This window comes from Pteropus medius, unplaced genomic scaffold (genome assembly GCF_902729225.1).
Source record: "Pteropus medius unplaced genomic scaffold, Ma_sr-lr_union100, whole genome shotgun sequence".
NCBI classification, from domain to species: Eukaryota; Metazoa; Chordata; class Mammalia; order Chiroptera; family Pteropodidae; genus Pteropus; species Pteropus medius.
Genome location: NW_024344378.1, coordinates 11,034,258 through 11,046,619, shown reverse-complemented (window position 1 = coordinate 11,046,619; position 12,362 = coordinate 11,034,258). Strand labels below are relative to the sequence as shown.

The window sequence follows — 12,362 nt, the reverse complement described above, 5'->3', positions numbered from 1 at the left end:
TACCGTGGAGAAGATATTTCTTTCAATGAAGACAGTCTTTCATGAGTCGAATTGAGCAATATAAAAAGAATATGTAAGAAATTGCAAGTGGCTTTTGATAGGGTTCAGGACATGTTTCTCTGAAACGTGGCACCTTGGCATATTGAATATTTTAAGCTGAAGGAACGTGAGATGTGCAGGTACCTGCTAGAAGGACTCTCTCTGACCTTCTCCCCTGAAGCAAGTCATGAGACCCTCCAGTGAGGGGTGCCCTCCCTGCACCCGAGGAGAAGAGCATCTTTACCTCTGAAGATGGAGGGATGCAGAGAGGAATCTGAGCGAGCTAAGTGTCCCCCAGGTGCCTACACTTAGCTTATACTCTTCTGTCCTATCACATTTTTCCACAACTCTGCACTCTTCATCAAAACTAGTATAAACACGTTCAGGTTTCACCGTTTCTTTGGGTCTTCATTTCCTTATGAAGATTCCCATATCACGTAAAGCTTATATGAAATATACTTTTTACTCGTTATGTTTTTTCTTCTTGTTAGTCTGTCTTTTCTTACATAGCCCCAGCCCCAGAACCTAAGATGGGTAAAGAAAAAGACGTTTTTTCTTCCCCTACACTTTGCTCAATCATAGAATGAAGAAAGAAAAACATGCTCTTAAGGTTCCCTGCATTGCAGACCTGGGGAATTTAGGAGAAACTCTGCGATGCGTAAGGGAGGTTCGCAGACCATGGTCTGCATTCTTCACTAAAGTCCTGGATGCTTCTGTGGGTGAAATGACATCCATGCTGCCCCAGGTGGCCACATTCGATATAAAAATGTCTGCTCTCGTGATTAAAAATAGGTCTGTGGTTGTTGAGTCCTCCAAGCCCAAAGGCCATCATAAGAGGCATTGTTACTCCACAGTACCCAGCTCACAAAGCAGGCAGACAAGGTTAAATAGGAATTTTAAATCGGTAACAGCACTATACAAGCCCGTCAGACGTTCTTACCCCAAGCTGTCATTTCTTCCTTTTTGACTTGAGGTGAGAGTGGGAACTAATAATATAAATAGCCAAAACTCAACTGATTTCTAAAAGTTAGAGTCAGAAGGAGAATCTTAAAAAGTAAAGATGATGTAAAATTTAATTCTCTGCCAAGTTCACTTTCTATTTCCAACTTGTAGGAGAGCCACTAAGGGGAAGTAGGACCGGAACGATGGTGTTATATAATGAGATTCCTTCCCCTGTATCCCCCTCCCCATTAGAGATATTAAAGTGTGACGGGTAAACAGTGAATGAGAAGAAGATGAGGGAGAAATTTGAAAAGCCTGACAAACACCATACCGGAGAACTGTCCTTGACTAACCATGAATTCTCCTTACAATAATCATCAGAATGACGATGTGAAAGTGCTTAGCCAATATTTGCCTCGATGGACAGACCGGAACTTCTCAAACTTTAATGCGCAAAGGAAGCAGGTGAGGACCTTGTTAAAGGGCCAGGTGGATTCAGTGGGGCTGGGGTGGGGCCTGAGGCTCAGCACTTCTAACGAGCTCCCAGGACACGCGGATGCTGCTGCTAGTCTGTGACTGCCCTTGGGTAGCAAGACTACATACAGACTTAACCAGATTTCCAGCTGGGCCTTCTTTCCTGCTGGAAAACATTTAGGCTCTGTGTAATGGCGTTTCTTTTCTTCTAAACCTCCATACAAACACCCATGCTTTCTACCACTACCCGACTCCGACCCACAAATATTCACACATATTCTTCATAATCTAGCAGTTTTGTAAAAGTCCATTCCCAAGCCATCAGGAGGAGTTTACCTCATTCGTGAGCTGGTTGCTGAGTTTCGCATGAAGGAGGCTGGGAGTGTCTGTCACAGCTGTGTACTTGAACGACTGTGGATGCTGACGATATTTACTCTGAATTCACACATGCGAAGGAATAAGGAGATTCGGTAAGGTATAAAACCAGAACTCACTGGGATGAAGAAGCAGAAAGGACAGGATGGACTAACTCAGATACTTGACAACAGGAAAGGGAGATCTAGTCCTTCACCATGAATGTGAACATGACTGTTGAAATTCAAGTTTTGCTCTCCACCTTTACTTGCTAGAAATCCAGGGTTCCTCAGCTTAGGGAGTGTACTAAAAATAACTGCAGCTTAAAATATACACAAGCTTGCATCCACTCTGGGAGACCAGGATTCATTAACTTGTTGGAGGACCCAGGCCTCTGTATTTTTTTTCTAAGTTTTCTCAGAGGATTCTGATACACCACAAGGTTTAGATCCATTCACTTTAGAGATTTCACTGGAAAAGCAAAGCACGAATTATATCTAAATTTCCACAGTGAAGATAGTTCCGCTTGCCCAGAGTTCCTAGTCAATGTGCAAGCAAACCATAGCTCGTCTGATGCCCCCAGGCTGGCCATTAACCACATTTACTTCCAGTGCCCACCTGTCCTTGCATCTACCATGAATGGCAGTCCCAAAGTTCTCTCAGGGGTGAGCAAGGTTCCTCAGGATTCAAAGAGCTTAGAATTCTAGACTTCTGTATTTTTACCAAGAAATTATAACTAAGCTTATAGTAACTATTTCATATACAGCCACCAGAGAAACACAATGCTTAAATTAGTGCTAATCCTCACAAAAACTAAACAAAGGAGGTATAAGTGTCCCCATTTGACTGATTCAAAAGGCGAGGCTCAGAGAGGGCAGGTGACTGGCTTGAGGTCACACAGCAAATGAGTGCTGGCCCGGAATTTTAATCTCCATCTTTTGGTCTCCAATGCTTGCCCACTTCACATTGTAATACAGGGCCAGTCTCCAAAGGGACACGAGGAAAGTACATCTTATGAGTCAGTGAATAATCCTTATATGTTAACAGAGGAACCGACTCCATATCTGCAAAGCTGTCTTAAATGACACTCGGTCTGAATGAAGAATCCAGGAAGAGAGGCCGGGAGAGAAGTTCCACAGTGAGTCCCCAGTGCAAAGGGTGTAACATGTAACTCGTTTTCGCGGTCAGGAACAAACCAATTGTTCCTCTGCTATGGAAACATACTTGACGCTCCTCACCCGTTCCGGTCCCCAGTTACCTCACTGATGAGTTCAGACGCTCTCTTTCTCCCTTCAATCTCTAACGTGCCTGGAATGACACAGGCGACACCCCGCATAAAGTTCAGGTCCGACCGGTACGCATTCTACAAGGAACAACACAAGGGACCAGAAAAGCCAAATTCTCAGAACTGGGATGCACAGAGAAACCAGAGGACCCACAACAGGATGGCGTCATAACTAGAACTCGGGGCCAAGCCAGTCTCTGCAGGTAGCTCATATTCAGCAGATGCACAAATGCTTCTTAGTAAATGCTCATTAGGAAAACAAAAATGTAGGTCAGAAGAAAATAACGCTGCTGTCACTTGTCTCAGTGGCTGTTAGAGGAACGGTAGGCTGATTTTTATTTTAATACGGGCAATCAAAAATAAACGCTAGAGAGGATTGTGGTTAGAAAATCAGTTGTCTTGGGGCAAGTGTGGCAATGGTTTAATAGGTCTGCTACAACAAAACCCAGCAGCAGAGGGTGGCATTAATTAATCATGGGTTAAGAAAGAACTAATAAACGAATCCAGGATTATCTGGCAAAGGCCTGTCTGAGTCTGTGTGAGTGGGGGCAAGTGTGGGTACCTGAGTGATTTGGCTGACAGTTTAAAGGGTCCCCGGATTCACTTCCCTTCAGCCACCGAGGCACCCCTGGGTGTGCTGCCTTCTAATCGCTATCACAACAAGAGGTGCTCAAGTGACAACAGGCCCCTAAGCTGAGCGTGGCAGCTCCCCATACCTACCGCTGCTCTCAGGTTCCTGACAGTTTATGTCATTCAGTAAATGCTGTACACAGACACAAAATTTGAACAGATGACAGATACCTAGATCTGAGCGCTGCTCAGCTCGCAGGCACTGCCAAACCAGGGAGCAGGTTTGGTGCACTGTTTTCTTTTCTGACACAGGCCCATTACTTGCAAATCTCACAGCGTGAAAACCCAGCAAGCTGGGAAGTAAGGTGAGTACCAGACAGGATGCTGCTGCCGGTTGGGACGAGACATCCTGTATCTCTTTGGGAGTAGGGAACTCCTTGATGCTCCTGACCCTCCTGGGCCTGCCATCCCCAGGAAACAGGTGGGGTAAGCCCAGAAGGCACATCCAGAATCAGCACCCCTTTCTCATTTATTGTGTGATCTTGGGCAAGCTACTTAACTTCTTTGAGTCTCACTATAATTCCTCTGTAAAATGGGGACAGAGACTATTGATATAGGGTAGTTTTGTGGTTTAAATGAGATAATGCATAAAAACAATGCTTAGAGTTCAGCAGAAATATTCAATTAATGGTTGTTGTGTTTAGATCTGTGCAATTGTGCTTATTAAGAGGTAGGCAGAAACACCAGGCCGGAGTGCTATTTCAAAAGGAACCCCAAGTTTAGGATTCCTCATCTCTGGAGCTTCCTGCAGAGCCAGTTGGAGTTGGCAGGTCACAGCCTCAGGGTCAAATGGGACAGGAATGAGCCCCCGAGAGAGAGGTCAGGTCTCCTCACCTCACTCTGCAACTTGTGAGCTTTCTTGGCACAGCTGAGCCTCAGGTCTTCCTCCAAAGACGTGTACTGGGGGAGCGGGTGTCTGTAGTCCTGGTCGCTGGCCAGGCTCTGAGCCTTCCTGGCATGCACCAGGGTTATCATGTCCAACGGCAGATGGAACTGCGCCTTTGAGTGTTCGAAGCCTTTCTTGTAATTCACCTAGAGGGGCAGACGAATCAACAGCGGTGATTTCAAAGCCACTATTTGCATCAGGACCATCAGGGAGAGTAACTGCAATGCCACTGTCCTGGGTAAGCCCAGGAGATATTCTTGGCAGGGGCAGGGCTCCTTTCCTGTGAGGACTGGCTTAGGAAGCAGGAATCGTCTCCACGTCCGCTCACCGGCCCCAGCTCCTGAAGGTCTTCGATTGGAATGACAAAAGCCCATGGTTCCCCCAGTTGGGGAAAATACAGAAGTTCAAGGGACAGATAAAACGTCAATGGTTTCCTTGCTCCCGACTTCAGCTCATTCCATTTTCTAGAGGTAAGAAGATGCAGGCCCTGCCACCACGGTTTCTTCCTTTCACCTTCTCAGGTTCAGATTTTAGACACCAGAGAGTTTCCTCTCAAGGTAGCTTACAAAGCATCAGAACCCCCCCCCAAAACCCCAGGAAATCTGGGAGTCAGGAGCAGTGGATGGATGCTTGAAAAGCCAGTTCTGAGGGATGGGTATTCCCAAGAGCCCAACATCATCATGAGAGAGAAGGGAGAGGCTCATTTCCAGACCATGAGCTCCACTACAGTCCTTGGAGGAGCTGTGTACAGGTGCGTGAAGCTCACTCAGTGCTTCTTGGGAGTCAGATGCGTAATTGCCAGCTCTTTCTTCTCCATCCACCCGTGGCATTCCTGAAGCTCCAGCCACGGCTGCCTAACCTCCCGCTCCCACCTCTGCTAATCCTCCTCTCAGCCCTGAATAATTCATGTCCAACCCTATACTCTAAGGTCGGCATTCCAGAGCAGAAAAGAAAAAAATAATGTGAGAAGCGGGGACACTGAGGCAGAGAACACGTGAAGCTTGTGGAAAGAGAGCAATGTGGAGTTGGTTCTATGTCCTGGCCCTGCCCCCTTCTAGCTGATCTTAGACGATGGACTGAGTTTTTATCAGTAGACTCAGGATGAATAACAAGATGAAGTTCCTAGAGATTGTTTGGTGGTTAATGAGCTATTGCATGTAAAAGTGTTTGGTCCTCTAGAATAGCAGTCCCCACCCTTTTTGGAACCAGGGACTGGTGCTCCCACGAGAATCTAATGCCTGATGATCTGAGGTGGAGCTGAGGTGGTGATGTTAGAGCTGGGGAGCGGCTGCAAACACAGATGAAGCTTCACTCGCTCACCTGCTGCTCACCTCCTGTTATGCATGTGCCAGCATCCAGAGGGGCAAAATAAGGGTTGCAAACTCAGATGCCTCTGGGAGCCAGACAGGTGGCATAAATGAATGAAGGAGGAAGTGGGGGGCTGCATAACCAAGAGAACACGGATCCCTTTTAAATGGAGCTCTCAGTAATCAACTTCAACTGCAGCCAGGAGGAATCTATGTCTGGCTTCTGGCCAGAAGTCTAAAACTTTTATATGAAACTTTCCATTTTTAAGGTTTGCAATGAAATTACTTTGCAGACCAAACAAAACAACTCCGTAGTCTAAATCTAGCCCACAAGCTCCCCGTTTGTGGCCCCTGGTCAAAATCATAGAATGCCCAGCCCAGAAGGGAGCTAAGGGGTCAGCTAACCCAACTTCTCACTTGACCAAGGAAGAAGCTAAAACCCAGAGGGACCAATGGACCTGATCATGCCACAGAGCTGGTTAGGACAGAGCCAGTACCCACAACCAGAAGGACAAACGGCATTAGTTGGCTGTGCACTGTTGGGGGTGGGGGGGCGTGCAGCTCTGTTGCATTTTCTCCCACTTACTTCACTCTGCAGCGAGCTCGCGTACACTGAATGTGCAAGGCTGATATCATCTTCCAAGCTCCGGGAGCCAAGCATCTGCCCTTTCATTTTCTCAAATGCCTCTTTGTATTTGTACTAAAGGGAAAGAGAACAGGAGAGAGTAACAGCTCAGGGACAAGGGACACGGAATGGAAGAGGTGGGTATTGGACGAAAATGTTTTGTTCTTTTGACAGTAACTGGGTGAGTTAAAAGAAACGCGTGGGAGTCGTCAGAAGGCCTATTCTTTCATATGCAAGACTCCCAATGACTAAAGGGCTGGGATATGAAATGGCAGACGAGTTAGCACTTGGGCCGCCCACGCTGGAAGAAGGTGGGTGCATTGTTAACAGTCTCTTCACGTGGACTTGCTTTAGGAAAACGCTTGGCGGAGGGTGCATTTCATCTGCCCAGGGTCCATATTTACCATCCAGCATCTGGCTTTATACTCCAGCAAGGGAATTTTTTGTTGTAGGGTATGTTCTTTCTCACTGGTCGTTATCTGATAGCCCTGACACAGTCAGTTGGGAGAGGAGAGGATATTATCCACAGGCAAAAGAAAGCAGGAGTTAGGGGCAAAGGGAATAAAAATTGGTTAGGATTAAATATTATCACAGTAATGGAGGTGGATGCTCACATCACTTATGATTTCACCAGAAGCCTTTGCTGCCCGGAATGGAATGGCATCCAATCTCAGTTTATAACCACCGTCTCGAAGTTTGCTCCAGGATTCCTTATAACGTGTCTGTTGGGAAGATATGCACAAATAAAGACTGTCACGTGACCTGGTGGTTTACCAAACTCCCGTTACCAACGTGGGAATTGAATTTGTTGTGGGTTTTTTTTATTTCCCCAGTTGGGAGTCAGAGATCACTGGGGCTTAGCAAAAATCAACAAAGAGCTGGATCCTGCCTTGTGCCCACCTTTGGAGGGGACAGCCATGGGTGGGGGAAGGAGGGTTAAAAAGTAAGAGTTTTAAAGACAGACCCAGATTTCTCTGAGTAGCAAGTTGATTGGAAGAAAGAGGCATGAGCTATATGTGTGTGGCTCTTTATGTAGGATGAAGAGAACTCAGCTATCTCTGTCAAAGAACAGGAAGTGGGGGGTGCTGATAGGGAGGAGGAAGTGGAGGGGTTAAATCCTCCAAGTCTCTCCTTGGCACACCCCCGGATATACTCACCTATATTCTGACGCTCCCAAATTCCAGCCCCTCAATATAAATGCCCTTCGTATTAAGGCAGTTTTCCTAGTCTCATTCTTGTAAATGAGCTTGACTTTTCTCCAGGACCAACTACCACCTATATAATTTGCAGGGCCCAATACAAATGAGAACATGGGGCCCCTTGTTCAAAAATATCGAATATTCAAAATGGTGACAGCAGAACATCAAACCAAGCACAGGGCCCTTCTGAGCACAAGATGCTGTGCAACTGCACAGGTCCCCTGATCTCCCATAATTAAAACCATTGCCTTCTCATCAAACTCACCTCACTGATATTCATGGCATTCAGCTTGGCCAGCAGGACTTCCGGGAGGTCAGCTGTTTGTGTGTAATGATGCTTTATATTTTCTCCTTGTTCCTTGTATAACCTCTGTGGGTAGAGAGAGGTTTTACATTAAATCCAGAAGCCTTCCTCATGCAGCCATCAGCCAAATTAAACTCCAGGAGACAAGGGTCCTGCAGCTGCCACCTCCCCATAGAGACAGGATCATGGGCACCCTGCCTCCACCTAGATCTCACAGCTAGCGGGGTGACATGCGTTTCATTCTCTCCCAAGTGCTACTTCCCACCTCAGAACATGACAGGCTGAAACTTTCAGTTAACGCTCTACTTGTAGCACATTGCTGATGGTTGTCAAACGAGAAATGAGATCTCGTTAACATCTGGTAATTTTGTTATTAACTATAAGCTAAGAGAGGGCATCAAAATTCAGGAGGCATGAGAGAGAGTGGCTCTTCCATAGGTCAGGTTTTCCCTGGACTTATTTCAATCCTCATGTCCTCTCCCATCTCAAGGATTTTTATGCTAATAAATGTCTCCTGGGTAGGTCTGGGGTGCTATTCTCCCAGAACTCTGATTTGGGCTTACAATATTCTAGTACTTAGCAATGACACATGGAGTTGGCAGCAGCCACCAAAGAAAGTTTCTAAACTGGGCTTTTTTCCATCCCGAATCTTATTAGATGTGTCCGAGTTTCTACGTATCACAGCAGTGCCCCCTAGAGTTGGTTAGGGTAAGGAAGAAGCAGGTATTGTTTTTCTTCATACAAAAGTTCTTGTTTCTCTGAACTCAATTTGATTCCGATGGGCTGACTATCAAGAAATGATAAATTTCTAAACCCTCAAGTTTGTAAATCATCCCCAAATATATCTCATCTGACAGGCACTCGGGCCATTTCAGAATGCCTGTCGAATAAGGCACAACCAGCATAATTGCTCAAATGGGAAACAAAGGAAAGAATTTTGAAATCTCTCCCTCCAAGATTTGTAAATTTTCATCGTGGCAAGTTGAATGGTTTGGAGATTTAAAGGGCATTTCTGCCCTGCACAGAGGGCTGTGGACCTCTCTCAGTAAAATCAGCCAAACAGAGCTAATTCACATCCAAAAGTGAATTTTTATAGGACTTCATCATTCAAATTAGTCTCCAAAGAACCCTGGGCTGAGAGGACAAAAGGCTAGATCTTGGTTTCACATTAAAAACAGAATATGGGCGATGGCTTGAAAATTTAGTCTAATGTACATACATCAGATCTAAATCATTTTAAAGTCTTGGGGAAATTCAGAGAAGAAGAATTCCTGCCCTAAACTCCCAAGGAGCTCTGAGCATTGCTTCGGTGTTCCAATTGCCAAGAATTTCACCCAAAAATTCCAGTTCTGAAAAACGACACTTTAAAACAAAAGGAGAGGAGAAAAGGCCCCGTCAGAGACAAATCTTCCAGACGTGCAAACAGGAAGGAATGAGAGCATCAGGGCCATGGGGTGGCAGAGCCCCATTTGGCATCCTAAGAGTGGTAACACGCCATTTGCATCCTAATGAGGAAGCACCCCACTAAGGTGCACCTCCACAAAGGACAAGCAGTTCCTTCATCCTTAGAACAACAGAAGGAGCAAGCCAAGAACCCCTCGGCTTCAATCGCAATGTCGAAAGAAGAGCCCACTCTTGGAGTTGTAATGTATATACATTATCGCTTACATCCACTGCTTGGGTATAACTAATTCTGGCCTGGACCATCTCCGGAGTGTCTTTAATACTGGTAAACTTCAAAGCATCTGGATGCTGACGGTACTTCTTCTGTTGAGCAGAAAAAGATCAAAGCTGTGAATTTTGTGCTTTTCTTTCATGCCATTTGAAAGAGAAAATCATAGGTTGCTTGAGATTAGAGTGAATTTGTGAACATAATTATTATTCGGCTTCCTCCATCTTTATATCCTAGGTGCCTTCCGGTTAATATTTGTTTCGATTTAAGAATAACCTCATGTCAATTAACATTAAAGTATTTCTACCTGGTGCAAAGAAAACATCTCAAAATTAGATTATACCAGTGAAATACTGTGGGATACGCACTTTAGGAAAGGGTTTTTTGTTTTTTATATAGGCTTCAAATACTGTCTCACAGTTGTTTACGTATCTTAGTTCACATCTCCCAAGGAAGAAAGAACATTCATAGTTACATTTATCAATCGAAGCTTTCTATTTTCTTTTCACTAAAGGACTTGACAGAGATTATCACAGTCAAAACTCTCATGCTTAACAATCAGTGATCGTATACTATCCAATCACTTTAGAACCTGGCTCACTTAATATCCACTATAATTCTTTAAAATGTTACGATAACAAGAAAAAGGTTGATATTATTGAAAGGAGTCATCATACAACTTAAAAGACACTTATTAAAACAAAAACAAATACCAAAAACTTCAAATGCTGGCAAAGACCTAGAAACCCAATTTTGATTCTAAAAATTATGCGTAAATTTCTGTTTTTTTTTTTTTTAATCAAACTATATTTCCAGAGGACTACCTTAATGGAATTCTTCATCATATCTTTTCTCAAATCAGACAATTATTTATAAACACTTCCTAATTTATAGGGTTGGATTTTTGCATACTGGGTTGTCTCAAGAAAACCCAGCTCAATATCCAGCCAGATGGAGCCTATCATCTATTCTTGTAAATAAAGTTTTATTGGAACACAGCCATGCTCATTCATTTATGTACTGTGTATGTCTACTTTCATGCTACGACGGCAGAGTTGAATAGTTGTGACAGAAACCTGGCGGCCCACAGAACCAAAAATATTTACTTTCTGACCCTTAACAAAAAAAGTTTACTGTCTCCTGCTTTAAACGATAGATGTGTGTGTGTGTAGTATGCAGCTTTGTGGTCTTTCAACAGCGCCTAGCATTCCGTCTCAAAATTAAAAGGTCAACCCAACTTGACAAGAAACTAGAAGCATGGCAAACTGATACAAGACTGAAGTACTCAGAGAAATACACTGAGCTCCCAGGGTCTTCCGAGCCTTGAATGTTGACTAGCACTGCTAAAAATTAAGCCAATCACGGTGAACTCTGTTTTGAAATCATCTCTGTGTTGTGACGGGTAACTAGAATGCTCTCCTGTGGGAAAATATCAATGCAAAGCAGGTGTGTTCGAAAAACTAAAATAGGTGTCTTTCTTTTTCAACTATACATCCAGTCTCCTCCTGGGGCCAAAACAAGGTCCCAGGTGGCTGGACACCAAGGCTGAAGCCTTCTGGGCTATGGCATTATGGTCTACTCCCCACGCAGAAAACCCCAGAAGGACCAGGCTACTCTGAAGTCAACTAAACAAATGCTCACTTGCCTCTGGGCAAGTCCCTTTGCAAACAGACGTGAACAGAGGTGGATTTGGGTGGCTGGAGGGTGTGAAGCCTCTCTGAGCGTGAGCCTAGGACAGCTCCCTGGTGTGTCTAGGCCAGTGGCTCTCCACCTTTCAGTAATGTCTGGAATTATTTTTGGCTGTCACATTGGACAGAGGATGCTACTGGCATCTAGTGGGTAAAGGCTAGGAATGCTGCCAAACACCCTACAAGGCCTGGGACAATCCCCACTACAGAAATTATCAAAATTCAATAGTGCCGAGATTGAGAAACCCTGATCTGCTCAATGAGATTGTCCTAAATTGTGAGGAAATGGCTCTTTTTATAATGCCTTAGGGTCCAGTTAGGATGGCTACAAATAGACATGGGTGAGATTTAAATAGAAGTGAGACTTCCCCACACCCACCCCAAGAGAGGACCACGTTCCGTGTTTCATACCACGTGAATATTCAAAAACTGTTTACACTGTGGCAGAAAGAAAGAAAGAGGGAGAAAATGTGCATGAAGTCACAAAAGGGCTTTCTGGGAGCAATAAATGTGTCTTTTCATCATCCCTCCTGTGTTTCTTCATTAAAAAGCTAAGTTAGTGGGTAGCAATTGAGCTCCCGTTTGATTGCCATTATTATTCATAATATCATTTGTCACCCACTTTGTTTTTGCCGGGGCTCTATGAGCTCCCACTGGTATGTGTTTGGTATGTGGTTTCTCTCTAATTACCAGCCCTAGTGTGGGTTTCGAGGCCTTTCATGTAGCTTTGCCTTTTTCTTTGCCTTTTGAGTGGAAATTATTTTAATTTTATACAGGAATGCCACGCGCCTAATGCAGCCAGGCCTGTTGCATGCTGTTGGGGAATCTCACCTCACTAATGAGTTCTCCTGCCTTCTTCGCCTGCTCCACATTTAATGACCCGGTGGCGACCCAGCCCGTGCCTTTCATCCACTTCACATCTGCCCTGTATTGGTTCTGACAAAGGAGAAAGGAAAA

At 44.7% G+C, this 12,362-nt stretch overlaps 1 protein-coding gene across 1 annotated transcript in view; it reads right to left on the bottom strand.

Moving 5' to 3' along the window:
- The window catches only part of NRAP (nebulin related anchoring protein), a 72,869-nt gene that overhangs the window by 15,761 nt on the left and 44,746 nt on the right, over window positions 1-12,362 (bottom strand). The window contains exons 25-33 of the mRNA XM_039870897.1: window positions 12,237-12,341; window positions 9,714-9,812; window positions 8,007-8,111; window positions 7,157-7,264; window positions 6,504-6,617; window positions 4,559-4,756; window positions 3,068-3,172; window positions 1,792-1,890; window positions 546-564 (exon numbers count right to left, since the gene is read on the bottom strand). Of these exons, the coding sequence (XP_039726831.1) occupies window positions 546-564; window positions 1,792-1,890; window positions 3,068-3,172; window positions 4,559-4,756; window positions 6,504-6,617; window positions 7,157-7,264; window positions 8,007-8,111; window positions 9,714-9,812; window positions 12,237-12,341 (952 nt within the window). The remainder of the gene's footprint in view (window positions 1-545; window positions 565-1,791; window positions 1,891-3,067; window positions 3,173-4,558; window positions 4,757-6,503; window positions 6,618-7,156; window positions 7,265-8,006; window positions 8,112-9,713; window positions 9,813-12,236; window positions 12,342-12,362) is intronic.